Source organism: Panicum virgatum, chromosome 2K (assembly GCF_016808335.1).
Source record: "Panicum virgatum strain AP13 chromosome 2K, P.virgatum_v5, whole genome shotgun sequence".
Taxonomy (NCBI): domain Eukaryota; kingdom Viridiplantae; phylum Streptophyta; class Magnoliopsida; order Poales; family Poaceae; genus Panicum; species Panicum virgatum.
Window position 1 is genome coordinate 65460611 of NC_053137.1, and position 16633 is coordinate 65477243.

The 16633-nt window shown below is 58.9% G+C and overlaps 2 protein-coding genes across 2 annotated transcripts; both read left to right on the plus strand.

The window, feature by feature from the left end:
• The first annotated feature begins 11344 nt into the window (after positions 1 to 11344).
• On the plus strand, positions 11345 to 13732 carry LOC120694641 (tol-Pal system protein TolB-like). Its single transcript, XM_039977825.1, has one exon. The coding sequence runs from the start codon at positions 11455 to 11457 to the stop codon at positions 13435 to 13437; it is 1983 nt and encodes a 660-aa protein (XP_039833759.1). The 5' UTR covers positions 11345 to 11454; the 3' UTR covers positions 13438 to 13732.
• Positions 13733 to 15221: 1489 nt separating this feature from the next.
• Positions 15222 to 16340, plus strand: LOC120696243 (1-Cys peroxiredoxin PER1-like). The gene is made up of 2 exons (XM_039979368.1): positions 15222 to 15435; positions 15531 to 16340. Exons 1-2 carry the CDS (start codon positions 15318 to 15320, stop codon positions 16076 to 16078), a joined length of 666 nt encoding a protein of 221 aa, XP_039835302.1. The 5' UTR covers positions 15222 to 15317; the 3' UTR covers positions 16079 to 16340.
• The last annotated feature ends 293 nt before the right edge of the window (positions 16341 to 16633 follow it).

Genomic DNA, 16633 nt, shown 5'->3' on the forward strand with positions numbered 1-16633 from the left:
GTCTGCCCTCACTTGGCCTTAGAGAGTGTAGAGAGAGAGTTTAGAGTGTGCAGCGAGCGCCTCCCTTTTATATCTCAAGAGAGGCGCGTACATGGCTGTTGAGTCCCCGACAGGTGGGCCTAACAATGTTGTATTTAATATGAATGGCCTAGCGCTATTATGGTGCTACGCCTGAGAAAGATCTTATTCCGTGATTTTCTTGCTTTGCCCGTGGAAATCTTCCGTCTGACATAGCCATGCCCTGTCTTGTCGAAACGGCGCCAGGGCGTAGCTTGCCATAGCCTGCCGTATAGCTGAACGGCCGTGTAGCTTGCGGCGTAGGCGGTATGATGAAAAGGTGTCGTGCCGTCGTATCCATTTAATGCGGCAGACGGGCTCTGCGCGGATGCGGCGCATGCGGCTACACTGTGTACCTCGGTAATATGCGGTCTACAGTGAGGCACGACAAAAACTACCCCGCGTGCCGCGGCGACAGAGCACGCCTCAACCACCCGTATTGAATGCGGTGGGTGGGCAAGTCTTCCAGCGGAAGACTCGCGCCCGCGCCTGCGCCTGCGGGACACGTGGTGCCCCCAGACCCCGCCCCGGCGGTATATTGGTTCTACGTGCGTGGGATGTCCGGACGGACGCGGGGAGGTCCCGGACCCCTATGGGGGGTCCGCGCCCTCGGCTGTTGGCGCGGAGCTTCCCCTCCTCAGGGATACGTGGCGTCACCGGACCCGTTCCCAGAGCGGGGAACGGGTCCGGGGCCGTTGGCCTGGTAAGGTAAGGTCCGGACCCCTGGGGCCCGGCTGCTCCGCCCCTTAGGGCGTAGTTATGGATGACTACGCGATTCCTACCTTGCTGCAGTAGGAGTGGGTATCCCTGCTACAGGGTACCGACAGTGGCCCCCGGGCCCACCTCGGGAAAGGCTATGAACCCGCTGGTGGGGCCACTACTGTGATCTAGCTCTGCATAACTTGAAGCCTCCAGTGTTAGACTGTGCGCGCTGCAGGAGTCTTGTCCGGCTTTGACCATCCACTGGGTTCCCTACTGGCCCATCACGTCGCAACAGCTTACTGACTCAAGGCCCCCACGCACAGTGGTGCGCCTAGTCACGCGTACGTCGCTCAGTACCACTGCCGCCGGGGTAAAAGGAATTCTTTTCCGCCAGCGAGGTTCTCGAAAAGTCTGACCCAGTCATCGCTCGTACAGGCACGTCGGTTCTGCTTCCGCCTCGCTCCGCGAGCGCGACGGTTCGAATCCTGTCTTTTCACACCTTCGTTTGTTACCCGCCTCTCCTGACAGGCGGGCCTGGGCCCCCTTGTCATGGACTGGGCGGCTAACACCAGGCGTGAACGTCGCTTGGCTTCCAGCGACGGTTTCGGGGCGCGCCAGATGGATCAGGCTTCATAAGAGGCCGAACCGCATACCGCGGTTACTTTTCCGCATTCGCCTTCTTCCTTCCAAACCTTTGTGCCCCTTTGCCTTCGAGCCTGCTCGCCCCTGGCTCTTCTGCACATATTGTTCCTCGCCTCCACAGTAAGATGGCGTCCCTCATTCGTCCCCGTCGTTTCCAAACCGAGGCGGAACTGAACGTGGTGCGCCGCCTACTTGGGTGGAGTCCATAGGAGACCATCTGGGGAATTCGAGCAGGCTCGGTTCCCCTCGGCAATCTGCGCACCGGGGAATTTGTGCTATTTATTTCGCACATTTCCACCGGTGTGGGGCTGCCGATTTCTTCATTCCTCCTGCTACTGCTGGAGGATTTCGGCCTCCAGCTCCAACATCTCATGCCCCACTCCATCCTCCTGACGTCGATCTTCGTCCACATATGCGAGATGTTCGTGGGGGTGCGGCCCTGCGTCATTCTCTTCGCCACTTCTTCGTCCTGGTGAAGTTCGGGAAGAGCAAGGATGAAGTGGGGGCATACTACTTCCAGACAAGGAGCGATCTGCAGACGCCCTATATCCCCGGGCTTACTGGCAGAAAGTGAGAGGATTGGCGCAAGGAGTGGGTGATCGTCACCACCGAAGCCAACGAGCGCCCCGCCATGCCGACCGAGGGACCTGCCTCCGACCACCAAACCTGGAGGGCCAAGCCGTCCCTGCCGCCGGCATTTGACCCCGTGCTAAACAAGATCAAGACACTGGCGGAGGGCGGCCTCACCTCGCTGCACGTGCTCGGGGACTACCTGAAGCACCGGATCGCCCCTCTGAAGCGGCGGCCGCGTCCTGCCTGGAGATTCACTGGGCCCCAAGACTACAGCAGGACCCACCGCGGGGAGGACAGCGATCTGACCCAGGAAGGCCTGGAGGTCGTGGTGCGGGCGGTGACGGGGGAGATCTTTGTCCCGGAGCACCAGATCCTTCCTCAGGTGTCGTTCCTCTCTGCGAGGACTCAAGCCTGAGGACTGCAGTGCTGGCCACTCTGCCGACCCTCGACGACGGTGGGCTAGCACCGCGCCAAACTGGGGGTGACCCGGACCGTGGGATCCGGATCCCCGGTGCGTCCGAGGAACAGGCTGTGCTGAGCCCCGCGGGGTCTGGCCCTTCTGCAAAGGGCAAGCTGGCCGTGGCTGGTAGCTCCGCCGCGAGCGGTCCCAGCCAAGCCCGAAGCAGCTCCGGCGCATCGCCGAAGGAGGCGAGCCGGCGCAGGTTGCACCGTAGCGACAGGGCCGCTGAGGTGCCCGCCGCAAAGCGTCAGAGGGCCGTTGAGGACGCGGGCCAGGGTAGCTCCCGGGCCCCCGGCTCACGCGGGACCCCTGGAGTAGCTGCGCCGCCACCACCGCCGACGGATCGTGCCTCTCCTTGGCAGCAGCAGCACCAACAACAACAGCAACAACGTCCACCACCACCGCCACCACCAGGGCAGCAGCGGCAACAGCAACAACCTCCACCACCACCAGGGCAGCAGCGGTCGCCCAGCCTCCGTGGACGCTGGAAGCCCGGCGGTTCGGGGTAAGTGTTCTTCCGTTCACTCCCTTTATTCCCAGTGTTTTGCTTTTTGCTGAAGAGTTTCTTCTCTTTGTTCGCCAGGGCCTTTCGCCCAAGCAGCTCTTCCGCCGCTGCTGGCTCGTCAGCGAGGGTCCAGGCGACCGGTGCCTCGGCAGCAACGGCGAAAGCGACGGCTGACGTGGGAACCTCAGGTGTGGCGACCTCTGCTAACCCGATGGCGCCCAACGCAGCGGCGGCGGATGCGCTAGTGCCAGGCGCCGCAACGCCCGACGCGGTGGCCCCCGAGGCCCCGGCTACGGCGGCAGACGCGCCGACACTGGGCTTGGCGACGGCGAGCACAGCGGCAGCGGATGCAGCAACGGCGAGCACCTCGGCACCTGAGGGCCCGACGTCTGTGACAGATGTCCCCACCCCCAGCTCCCAACCTGCAGCAGAGGAAGAGCTGGAGGTGGTCTCTGGTAGGCGGCTCTTGCAGGGTCCCCCAGAGTAGGATGCGGTTCCCCTCCCCCGGGTGCTGGTCCGGGTCCCGCGGATGATAGAAGAGGCGACCTCTACCGCTGAGGCAGCATTCCGGCGGGAGTGGGCAGCTCTAGAGAGCGAGCGTCAGCGTCTCGGCGACTGGCACATCCGCCTGGAGGAGCGCACGAATGCCGAAGCCTCCCGTGCTGCTGCCTCCCGGTCCGAGCTTGAGGCCGACCTTGAGTTCTATAGGAAAGGGCTCCGGAAGGTGTTCGACCGGGAGCTCGTGGCGGCGGGACGGGAGAAAGCCCTGGAGCTGCGGGAGGAGGTTATTGCCAAGGAAGAGGCCAGCCTTGCGGCCCAGCGATTCAAGCTCGAGTCTCGCAGCTAGGGACTCGAGGTCCGCGAGCAGGAGCTCGCCAAACTCTCCGAGTCCCTGCATCGATGGCGCCAGGAGCTGCAGGAGACCGCCAACCGGCAGGCTGTTGCCGAGATGGAGCTCGAGGAGGAGAGGAAGTCCCTTGCATGGCGGGAATCCCTCACCACCATCATGGAGCAGGCCCTTGCGCGCCAGCGCGAGTCTCTTAAGACCCTGAAGGAGTCAGCGGCGTCGAAGGAGGCCTCGCTCCAGGAGAAGACCCGCCAGCAGGAGGCGGTCCAGGAGGCAGCCCGGAAGCTGCAGGAGGACCAGCGCATGGGGGCCCAGCAAATCATCGACTGGGCGGGCGAAGCAAGCTCAGCTCTGGTGCCATTTGGAATGAGTCCAATCCAAGTGGCGGAGCGGCCAGCTTCAATTGCTGACGCCCTCCCGGTGCTGAACTCTGCTTCAGAGAGACTCCGGCGCCTGGAGCCAATCCTCGTTGGCCACCTTGAAGCCGAGGGCCGTGAGCTGTGCCGGATGGTGGCGGAGTATATTTTGACCTGCCTCCGGAGCCACGACCCTGTCATCTCGCTAGCCCCCGTCGTCGATGGTCCAGTGGCAGAGACGGAAGCCTCCGCTCGGGAAAGCGTGCGGGAGGTCGTCGACTTTGTAGCTGCTTATTTCAAGCGGGAGCCTGCAGATTTCTGAGCTGGACCATCACAGCAGTAGAACTTTTGTTTTTTGTGTTATATAAAAATATTGTACTTGTTGAAATTTTAATAGAAGAAATTTCAACTTAGCTGTTTGTCAGTTGCTCTGGTTTGCGATATGCAGCACCCCGGCGCCCTGGCCCCCTGGTAGATAGGTTCAGTTGTTAGAACCTATCTGCCATCCGAGCCGAGAAGACGCTACAGACCCCCCCTATGAGGTTGAACAAGTGTTCTTGGGCATAGGTGTAGCACAGATTGTAAGTCAAACGAGCGACTTATTCCCTGAATAGCAGAAAAAACTACAGAGAGGAAAATCAAAATCGCTGAGATGGTAGTAATGATACTGCAACTTAGCTGTTTGACGCATGCAGAATCGATCCTTGGTATCTGGCTCAAAGCGAACGCTCCGCCCCCCTGGGAGACAGGCTTAGTTTTTTGAGTATGTCTACCACCGAGACCGGACCTCGATCTGCATGAAGCCTTAAAGCGGATGCCGGGGCCCCCTGGTAGGTAGGCTCAATGGTTTGAAACTAGCTACCACCAGTCAAGACTTAACCTGCATACCACTCAAAGTCAAAGCTTAGTAGCAGGCCCGCGGGACCTATTCTGAACCGGCCCCCAAGCTAGTATGAGGTCCGGACCTCCGGATACGCAGGTCCAGGCAGCATGATGCTTATTACAGAGTGGTGGAGTGTGTAGACTTAGGGTACAGAACCAGGCTAAGCCGCTACACAGGGCTCCTGACCACTCCAGGAAACAAGCACGACTTTACCGGACCTAGCTCCGATGTTCCGAACCCCTCCCTAGCAGTGGGTGAGGCCATTCTGTCGTACTCGACCCTTTGAGATATGGAGCTGGACCTGCCGTGTAGGACTTAGGAAGCCAACCCTTGAGCTAGAACGAGGTCCGTACCCCTAATTACCCAGCTCCGGGTACTAGAGCACTCGTTACAGGGTGGTGGAGCGTGTAGGCTTTGGGTACGGAACCGGCTAAGCGGCTACACAGGACTCCGGACCACCCCAGGAAACAAGCACCCCCTCTCCAGAGTAGGTCCCTAGGGTTCTAGACCCCTCTCCCAGCAGCAAGGGGGTCCGGACCTGTACGGCAGTCCGGCAACTCAATACAGATCTTAGCTGTAGAGACAAGAGTGGAAGTCCACGCGGGGGTTAGAAAGGGAAAAGCTCGAGAATCGAAATGCGAAATAAATTTTTGACACAAAGACAGAACTGGGAGCAAATCTTTCCTTTGCAACTTGATATATATGGCTTGCACGATGGATGCCAGAGGCCGGGTTTATGAGGGCGGACCTCTACCGCTCTGGGCCACACGTTAATGCTAGCCGATGGTGCGATGGATGCCAGAGGCCGGGTTTACGAGGACGGACCCCCACCGCTCTGGACTGCATGCTGATCCTATCTTATTACAAAGGAAAAATTCATTACCTGCTCTATCTAAGCGTAAAACTTACGTAGATGCTCTATGTTCCATGGGTTGGGTAGCGGCACCCCTTCTTCTGTGGCAAGACGAACGCATCCGGGCCGGCATACTTCTGTAACCTTGAAGGGACCCTCCCAGCTGGGGGAGAGCTTGTGGAGCCATGCTCGGTTCAGGATCCGCCTTAGGACGAGGTCCCCTGCCCGGAGCTCCCTACTGTGCATGAACCGTTGATGATAACACTTGAGCGCCTGGTTGTAGCGTGCATTTCGGATTGCTGCCCGCCACCTTCGTTCGTCAACGAAGTCCACATCGTCACGCCGCAGTTGTTCCTGCATGGATTCGTCAAAAGCCTGGACCCGTGGTGAGCCCAGGTGAATTTCCGGGGGCAGGCATGCTTCAGCCCTATAGACCAGGGAGAATGGGGTCTCCCCGGTGGCTTGGTTGTGTGTGGTCCGGTTGCCCCATAGCACGCACGGAAGCTCATCAACCCATTTTGCACCATGCTTCTTCAAGCAGTTATAGTGCGGGTCTTGAGTCCCCTAAGGACCTCTGCATTCGCTCTCTCGACCTGTCCATTACTGTGGGGATGTGCCACGGACGCAAAGCATAGCTGGATGCCGATGTCCTCGCAGTACTCTTGGAAGAGTCTGCTTTTGAATTGGGTCCCGTTGTCCGCGATGATGCGGCTTGGGATGCTAAATCTGCACACAATGGACTTGAGGAATGTGACTGCTGATTTTTTGGTGATGTTCACCACAGGGGTAACCTCCGGTCATTTTGTGAATTTGTTAATGGCGACGTAGAGGAACCGATACCCGCCGACGGCCCGGGGGAAACGGCCCCAGGATATCCACGTCCCATACGGCAAATGGCCATGAGGGCGGGATCATTTGCAGAGCTTGAGCCGGTGTGTGTATTTGCTTTGCATGGAACTGGCATGCTTTACAGGACCTTACCAGCTCAGCTGCATCTTGGAGTGCTGTCGGCCAGTAGAAGCCATGCCGAAAGGCCTTACCAACAAGCGTGCGAGATGAGGAATGACTTACACACTCGCCTCCATGGATCTCCGTGAGCAACTCGTGGCCCTCTTCCTGGGAAATGCACCGCATGAGGATACCATTGGTGCCACGGCGGTAAAGATTCCCTTCTACCACCGCGTAGCGTTTAGCCAATCGTACTATGCGCTCAGCGGACACATCGTCATCAGGAAGGATATTGTCTTTCAGGTAGTCCCAGATCTCGGAGATCCATGCATCGGGACCTCCCTGAGTAGGTGGGAGTGGGTCTATGAGGTCTCCAGGATCCTTAACAGCGCACACAACCCTGGGCGAGCACCACGGATGGAATGCCGCCGGGACCGCTAGCTTCGAGGTGTTAGCTTGATCCCCTTTACCCAGTTTGGCAGGCTGGGCGGTAGGTTTCAGCAACCGGCTTTCAAAGATGCCCTCGGGCATGGGTGCCCAGGCAGATGCTCTCACGGAGAGATCATCTGCTGCTGAGTTGAATTCGCGGGGAACATGTTGCAGTTCCAAGGCGTCGAAGTCCTTCTCGAGCTTCCTCACGCGAATGAGGTATGACGCGAGCTGGGGATTGTTGCAGCTGCAATCCCCCCGGACCTGCTTGATGATCAGCTAAGAATCTCCCTTCGCCAGGAGCTGCCGGACCCCTAGAGATAGGGCTTGTGTCAGGCCAAAGATCAAAGCTTCGTACTCTGCCATGTTGTTGGTAGCCTTGAACTCAAGGTGCACCATGTACTTCAGCTGATCTCCATTCGGGTCGATGAGGACCACACCAGCTCCTGCCCACTGCTTGCGGACAGACCCGTCGAAGAAGAGTGTCCAATGGGGCTCGGTGAAGACTGGTGTCCTGACTTCCGGCTCCGGGGGTCTGGCGTTGAGGTCCGGACCCCCAGAATTGCTTGGGGAAGGAGTCCATTCTGCTATGAAATCAGCCAGGATTTGGCTTTTGACTGTATGGCGGGGCTGGAAGTCCAGCTGGAACTCAGCCAACTCTGCTGCCCACTTGGCGATGTTGCCCGTGGCGTTAGAGTTGTGCAGGATCGCTCTCAGTGGATAAGAGGTCACTACGACAACTCTGTGTGCCTGAAAATAGTGGCGCAGTTTCCTAGACGCAATAAGTATGGCATAGATAAGCTTATGCGTCTCAAGATACCTGGCCTTTGCCTCGTGGAGGACTTCACTGACATAGTAGACTGGCTTCTGGATGGTCCGGACCCTGGCCATCGGGTCCGGCTTGCCCTTGTCCACCACGTCAGGTCCTTGGGCCCCCAGCGGTTCTGGGTTCCCACTGGGTCGAGGCTCCTCTGGACCCGCTTGTCCGAGGTCCGGACCTTCAGACAGAGGAGTGGCTGCCGGACCCCCATGTCCGTGGTCCGGCTCACCATCCTTGGCCGTGGGGACCCTGGTGTCCCCCTGGCGAGCTTGCTCCGTCCTCTCGGCCACCAGCACCATACTGACCGCCTCTGCAGATGCAGCAAGATACAAAAACAGCGTCTCACCTAGCTCTGGAGCCACCAATACTGGCAGTGAGGTGAGGTGCTGCTTCAGTTCCTGGAAGGCTTGTTCAGCCTCTTCAGTCCAAGAGAATGGACCGGACCTCCTCAATAGCTTGAAGAAGGGGAGGGCCCTCTCAGCCAGCCTTGAAATGAAGCGGCTAAGAGCGGCCAGAGATCCAGTAAGCTTCTGGACGTCCTTGATACGGCCAGGAGGCCTCATCGCCTCGATTGCCTTGATCTTGCCTGGGTTTGCCTCGATGCCTCGATGTGAGACCAGGAAACCCAGCAGCTTCCCTGTCGAGACGCCGAAAACACACTTCTCGGGATTCAGCTTCGTGCGCGTGGCGCGCAGTCGGTCGAAGACGAGGGACATGTCCTCAACTAGTGTTGGCCCTACCTTAGTCTTGACTACTATATCATCGACATACACCTCAACTATATCTCTAATTAAATTGCAGAAAGTTTTGTTCATAGCTCGCACAAACGTGGGTAAGGCATTCCGCAGACCATATGGCATGACAATATAGCAATAAAGTCCATCCACTGTTACAAAAGCAGTATGTTTCCTATCCTCTCTAGACATCTGTATCTGGTGGAAACTAGAGTAAGCATCTAGGAAAGACAAAAGGTCACACCCGGAGGTGGAGTCCACAATCTGATCGATATGTGGAAGAAGATAGGGGTCTCTAGGACATGCCTTGTTGAGGCTGGTGTAGTCGATGCACATCCGAAGCTTCCCGTTGGCCTTTGGGACGACGACCGGGTTGGCCAACCACTCGGGGTGGTGGACCTCCTCGATGAAGCCAGCGTGTAGTAGCTTGCGGACTTCTTTACGGATGAAGTTCTGCCGCTCCACGGACTGCTTCCGAGGTTTCTGGCGTACCGGCGTGGCGTTGGGATAGATCCTCAGATGGTGCTCGATCACTTCCCTGGGGATCCCGGGCATCTGTGACGGTTCCCAGGCGAACACGTCCACATTTGCCCGGAGGAAAGTGATGAGCGCGTCTTCCTATTTCTCCTCCAGGTTTCCCGCGATGCGGGTGGTCCTGGAGGAGTCCGCTCCGATCTGCATGGTCTTCACGGGAACATTGTCCGGGTCGGACGGTTGAACCTTATGTGCCCTGGCAGGCACCTTGGCTCGCGAGGTGGACGGGTCCTCCTCGGAACGTGCAGCCTCTGCCGCCAGAGCATGCAGTTTATCAACTGCAGCGATGGCAGCGGTGCGGTCACCCCGCACGGTGAGGACACTGGCAGGGGAAGGCATCTTCGGGACCAAATACCCGTAATGGGCAATGGCCATGAAGCGGTAGAGAGCCAGCCTGCCAATGATGGCATTGAACGGGAGGTTCACCTCCGCAACATCGAACTGGACGCTCTCTGTGCGGAAGTTCTCCTCGGTCCCGAACGTGACCGGCAGAGTGATGGTCCCCAGAGGGAACACCGGATGTGGGCCCACTCCGGAGAATGGGCGAGAGGGAGTCAGCTTGGACTCTGGGATCTGCAGCTGCTTGAACGCTGCATAGCTGATGACGTTGAGGCCAGCCCCACCGTCAATCAGCACGTGATAGAGGGAACACCTTGCTGCAGTAGGAGTGTGTATCCCTGCTACAAGGTACTGACACGTAGGACGAGAGAGGAGTGTGGGACAGCACAATTACCAATAAGCTTCTAGTTTTGGTACCTGAATGATAACACTTACCACTAAGACTGTGCTATGATCTGTTGTTTAATAATGTAAAAAAGTCCAATTTTATACTACAGTTTGGTCAAATTAAATACAATAACATATATTTGTTTGTATCTCTGAAAGTACATTTTAACCACATACTGTTAAAAATTAATAATACTTTCTATTAAAAAACCCAACACCCACACTGTCATAGATTAATTGGGTGATAGAAACGGCCCGAGCCTCTCACATTAGCATATAGAAGTCAGATTTTGTCATTTGTTTTTTTTTCAAGAAAAATGGTTATAGTTTGTAGGCTGCAATGTATATTTTTTCTGAATCGACGCATTATTAGAAGCTTGTTGGCCGTGCGCCCGTGCCTAGTTGTGGCTCAACATCATGTCCGGACCCAGAATGGGCCGTGCCTATCTGATGCAAACCAATGCAAAGTTTACCTTTCGCACGAATTTGAACATCGATATCTTCCCTTTGACCGAAGAATCGGAATCGTCCGAAGATGAGCCAGCGTTCACATCTGCATATCTTCACGAGCAGCAAAACCATCTCTTCCCAGGGTCTCACGACCCCGATGTCTCTGTGTAGTCTACTCGTAGCAAGCAGAGGCGATCACAGATCGCCAAAAAGTTCCTGTCGCAACGTGGGGATGGTCAGTCCAACAGATGATGCCTAATGTTTCTTGGCAATCAAGCTCAATCGAGATAGGATCATCCCTATCACCTTGTGTCCTCAACCAAAACTCGAATCTGCCAACCAGGCCTGTTGCTCGCCTGCGTTCACACACACCTGTGCCGTGCCATGAACTTTCCTCCCTTTCGCGTAAGGTACACTCCGCTGTATGCTCGTGGAGTCCCAAGTTTAGAGCATCGATGGCTTTGACTTTACACGTCCTCCCACTTACTTAGTGGCAACACGTTCTCTAACCACGGCAGTTTCGTACTACGGAGTAGTACTAGAAGCTAAAATTAACCTCCCTGCCCCTAAACTAGTACACATTTTAGTGACGTGGCCGGTGGCCCTCTGTCGCGAACTGCTCAGAGGATACGCTGGACCCGCAGCCGTGATCGAGTGATCGGATCGGGGACGGCTACGTGATCCACAGATTCCGTTTGCCACACGCTCGTTCACACTGCAGTGCCCCGTCAGCCACGTTCCAAGCAGATAACGTTTTCCATGCGGACCCCGTGACTGCGCCTTGGCCCCACCACTAACCTACAAATACTGGCCACACCACACCACTGCAGTTTCACTCCCAACTCAGCTCACACGGCTCGCGCACCATCAGTCGTGTCGTGTCGTCGTGTCCATCACACAAGCCAAACAAAGCTCCAGTCACTTCTCGAGCCCCGATGGAGCCCACGGGCACGATCCTCTTCGCCTCCGTCGGCGTCTCCGGCTTCGGCTTCGACGTCTTCTCCGTCGCCGTGCCGGCCCCCACGGACGATGGTGCCCCCGACGCGCCGGAGCTCGACGAGCGGCGCCACACGGACGGCGTGTCCGTCAACTTCAACGCCCAGTTCGCGGACGACGCCGGCGACGCGGTCGCGTTCGTCTCCGAGCGGACGGGCGCCGCGGGCCTGTTCCTGTCCCGGCCGGGGTCCGAGCGCCCCGAGCCGCTCCCGGCGGCCGAGGGCAGCCTGTTCCACGACCGCCCCACGGTGCGCGGCGGCCGGGTGTACTTCGTCTCCGCGCACGAGAAGCCGGACCGGCCGTTCCGGAGCTGGGCGGCGGTGTACGCGGCGTGGCTGAGCGGCGAGGGCGAGGCGGTGGAGCGGGTCACGCCGCGGGGCGTCGTGGACATGAGCCCTGCCGTGTCGGCGTCCGGGGACCTCATCGCCGTCGCGTCGTACGGGGACCGGCCCTGGGCGTTCGACTTCCGGGTCCTGGAGACGGAGGTCGCCGTGTTCCGCGCGGCCGACCCGGCGCGCCGCGTCGTCGTCGCGGAGCGGGGCGGGTGGCCGACCTGGCACGGGGAGCGCACGCTCTTCTTCCACCGCGTCGCCGACGACGGGTGGTGGAGCGTGTTCCGGGTGGACGTGTCGCCGGAGACCCTCGAGCCCACCGCCGCTGGCGAGCGCCGCGTGACCCCGCCGGGGCTGCACTGCTTCACCCCCGCCGCTGTCGGCCGCGGCGGGGGCAGCTGGATCGCGGTCGCGACGCGGCGGAAGGGCCGCGCTCAGCGGCACATCGAGCTGTTCGACCTAGAGACCGAGCGCTTCTCCCCGCTCACGGAGCTCCTCAACCCGGAGCTCCACCACTACAACCCCTTCTTCTCGCCGTCGGGCGGGCGCCTCGGGTACCACCGGTTCCGCGGCGCCGGCGCGCCTGGCGACTCTGTTGTCCCCTACCTGCAGCCGGTGCGGAGCCCCGTGAGCTCCCTCCGGATGCTCCGCGTGAACGGCACGTTCCCGTCCTTCTCGCCCGACGCGTCGCACATCGCCGTGAACGGCGACTTCTTCGCGACGCCGGGCGTCATGGTCCTCCGGTCCGACGGCACCAGGCGGTGGACGATCAGCAGGGACCCCGGGCTCTTCTACACCACGTGGAGCCCGACCGAGCGCGGCGTCGTGTTCACCTCGGCGGGGCCCATCTTCGAGACCACGAAGGCGACGGTCCGGATCGCGCGGGTGGAGTTCGACCCAAGCGAGCTCACCGACGACCGCAAGGAGGTGGACGCGACGGTGAGGGCGCTCACCCGGCCCGAGGCCGGGAACGACGCGTTCCCGGCGGTGTCCCCCTGCGGGCGGTGGCTGGTGTTCCGGTCCGGGCGCACGGGGCACAAGAACCTGTACGTGGTCGACACGGCGCGCGGCGAGGAGGGCGGCGTGCGGCGGCTGACGGAGGGCGAGTGGATCGACACGATGCCGAGCTGGTCCCCCGACGGGAGGCTGATCGCGTTCTCGTCGAACCGGCACGACCCGGCGAACCCGGCCGTGTTCAGCATCTACCTGGTGCGGCCCGACGGGTCCGGGCTCCGGCGCGTGCCCGTGGCCGGGCCCGAGGGCAGCGCGGAGGCGGACCAGGAGCGGATCAACCACGTGTGCTTCAGCCCGGACTCGCGGTGGCTGCTGTTCACGGCGAACCTCGGCGGCGTGATGGCGGAGCCCATCTCGGGGCCCAACCAGTTCCAGCCGTACGGGGACCTGTACGCGTGCCGGCTCGACGGGTCGGGGCTCCTGCGGCTCACCTGCAACGCCTACGAGAACGGGACGCCGGCGTGGGGGCCCTTGAGCGCCGGGCTCGGGGTGGAAGCGCTGTCGCTGGGCGCGCCCGCCGGGGAGGACCCGATGGGCCAGTTCGAGGAGCCGCTGTGGCTGACCTGCGACGTCTGAGTTCTGACGGGCCCAAAGACTACCTGATGAACGACGACTGTCGATTGTGATGGTGGTTGCTTTTTCATTCACTTTTCCGTGCGTGCGTGACTTAAGATTGTGAGTGATGGTAATAAGCTGGATTGGAATAATGATGTTGGTGGTGACGCTTTTGTTTCGTTGCTGAATGAATAAAAAGGATGTGCTTGCGTGGACTCCATTGTGCATCGTCACTGCTTTAGCAAGTTCTGTGTCACAGTGTCGGTAGAGTACGAAGTGCTTCTTGGTTATCTGTAACATCAAAAAAGGGCTGGACGTCTTGACATTAGCCTGATGCCGACTGTTTCTTGGTTATCTGTAACATCAAAAAAGGGCAAAAACAATACAAAAGTCATGGTGTTTAATTGTGTTTTTTATTGCGTGTTTAATTGTGTTTTGGTGCGAGATGGCTCCGGCTGCTCTGCACTTGCACAAAGAATAGCTGCTGGCTTCTAGAGTACTAGGCAAACATCTAAGGGGAAGGAAGACGTCATGGATCGATCTGAACTGGCTGCACAAAAATCGATCCAGGAAACACAGGGGAGATTGGGAGAGAGATGGTCTACCAAGAAGAAGGGGAAAGGACGGAAGTTTGCTGGAGGAGGGCTGGATGACAGGTACCTGCGGCGGAGGGGACGGCGGCGGCGGTGGCGCCCTCCCGAGGTGGCCGTCCGCCTAGCGCCTATTGACGCCCGCCAGAGGAAGCCGCGGAGGGGGCGGGGTCGGCATTTTCTTTTTTTTTGGTCATGAACCGGTACGCGGGGAGTGGGGGAATTAAGATGCCGAGCAATGCGGGCGGGAGGTCTCCGAATTGTGGGCGGGTGCCCGCGCACTGGCCCAATATTTCGCGGCATTGGAGGGAGGTTTCCGGCTGTCAATGCGGAAGCCGTCCAAACACGTGAATTGCGGCGTGTACGGTTCCAATTCACGATTCCGGCCTTCAATTCCTACTTCCAAACGCAGCCTAAGAGTTTTGGCATTGTTCATCAACTACAAAAATTCTATGAGCTGGCTAACACTCAGCTTTTGGAGAAGCGGCGCTTATTCTCCCATGTGGCCGATAAAAGAGCAGTCTTTTTTAGAAACATATCAGGGGCACCAAGGAGTTAGTTTGCATTTGGTATGTTTTTTTTTACTCTGTAGTATGCACTGGTCCACCGATGTCCTTGGAACAGCTGCACCACGCGAGGGAATCCTGCAGCTGGCCATCCTGCACACCTTTTTGCTGTGATCTGAGGGACCCACGCTATCCGTAGAGGGAGGCGTCCCAGCTCCACCACTCGGAGTGGCAGCGAGCGAATCGGAAAGCCTGTCCATCGACGTGGCGTGCTGCGAACGAGTGCAGTACGCGTGAAATCCTCTCAGGCCTTGGGGAGGAACCTGTCTTTAACAAACACGATGTCGGTTTGCAGAACTAGGCCGGAAAACTCGTTTCCTTAAAGGCCGGGAAACTAGTTAAGCCCATTCTCTTGGGCGAAATGTTGCACGGCCCGCTTCAGAACAGACCAAATGCTGCAGCTCACCACGGGATCACTGGACACTGCCACACTGGTTTGTTCTGATGTCCCGACGGCAAGACCAGCGAGGCGGCAGGTCAAACGCACTGACTGAGCGCAGGAGCCCGAGGCAGCTGCCACGAGGCCGGCTGCCCGGCTACGCGGCGCCCATGCACCGCGCCGGGGTGCCACTTCTCCACGCAGTCCGTCACCGACCTGGGCAGCTCGGCTACATATATGTGCTGCGCTCGGTGACTTCTCAGGCAGGCCTCCCACCATTGCCAGCAGTGCTCTCGTGTAACACCAACTAGCAGCGACGAGTCGGTAGTTGTAGTTTGCAGTAACCGGAGCTCGACGCAGGCCACCATGCCGGGGCTCACCATCGGCGACACCATCCCCAACCTGGAGCTGGACTCCACCCAGGGCCGGATCCGCATCCACGACTTCGTCGGCGACGGCTACGCCATCATCTTCTCCCACCCCGGTATATATGCTGTCTCGCTCGCTCCGTGCTTCTCTTGGCTTCATGCTAGCTTTTTCATCAATCAATTCCTCTAATCTCTGAACATCAACCCGCAGCTGACTTCACGCCGGTGTGCACGACGGAGATGGCGGCGATGGCGGGGTACGCGCACGAGTTCGAGAAGCGGGGCGTGAAGCTGCTGGGCATCTCCTGCGACGACGTGGCGTCCCACAAGGAGTGGATCAAGGACATCGAGGCCTTCAAGCCGGGGGCCAAACTGACGTACCCGATCATGGCGGACCCGGACCGCAGGGCCATCAGGGAGCTCAACATGGTGGACCCGGACGAGAAGGACGCGCGCGGGGTGAGCCTGCCCTCCCGCGCGCTCCACGTCGTGGGGCCCGACAAGACGGTGAAGCTGAGCTTCCTGTACCCGGCGTGCACGGGGCGGAACATGGACGAGGTGCTCCGCGCCGTGGACTCGCAGCTGACGGCCGCCAGGCACAAGGGCAAGGTGGCCACCCCGGCCAACTGGAAGCCCGGCGACCGCGCCGTCATCGGGCCCAGCGTCTCAGACGACGAGGCCAGGAAGCTGTTCCCGGACGGCTTCGAGACCGCCGACCTGCCCTCCAAGAAGGGCTACCTCCGCTTCACCAAGGTCTAGTCGTCTAGACGACGACCCGTCGCCGGCGGCGTGCCGTGCCTTGCTCTTTTGGGTGATCCTGATCCGCCGGTGCTGCATCTGAGAGGTTACTGGCCTGGTGTTTGCGTGTGTGCGTGATGGCTCGATCTGTGTGTATGCATGTGTGCCGTGATGCCACCGCCGAGCAGCTAGCTAGCGGTGGTGTCAGTAGTAAGTACTCCAGTAACTGTACCTGGAATCCTGGATGGACTTGGCTGAAATGCAACGTGTCGTGCCTGTGTACACATCTGTATGCGTCCGGTGGAGCCCAGTCCAGCGGTTCGCTCGTGCGCCCCTTTGTCGCACGGGACGGGACACGCGACACGACCGCGGTGCAGGTAGCGCGGCGCTCTCGCTCTCTTCTTGGGAACGGTTAATTAAAAAACGTTAGCAGTGGTGATTTCAGTATAAACTAGTTATCACTAACTATAAACAAAATTCCAGTTATAACTAGTTATCACTAACTATAAACAAAATTCCAGTTATAACTAGGTACAAGAATTTTTCATGTGTTGTAGGGTCGTAAACTATAGATTT

Excerpts from the sequence above, each read along its gene's own strand:
- LOC120696243 (XM_039979368.1), top strand. The coding sequence starts at position 15,318 with ATGCCGGGGCTCACCATCGGCGACACCATCCCCAACCTGGAGCTGGAC. Across the intron at positions 15,436-15,530 it reads CATCATCTTCTCCCACCCCG|CTGACTTCACGCCGGTGTGC; the intron begins GTATATATGCTG and ends ATCAACCCGCAG.
- LOC120694641 (XM_039977825.1), top strand. The coding sequence starts at position 11,455 with ATGGAGCCCACGGGCACGATCCTCTTCGCCTCCGTCGGCGTCTCCGGC.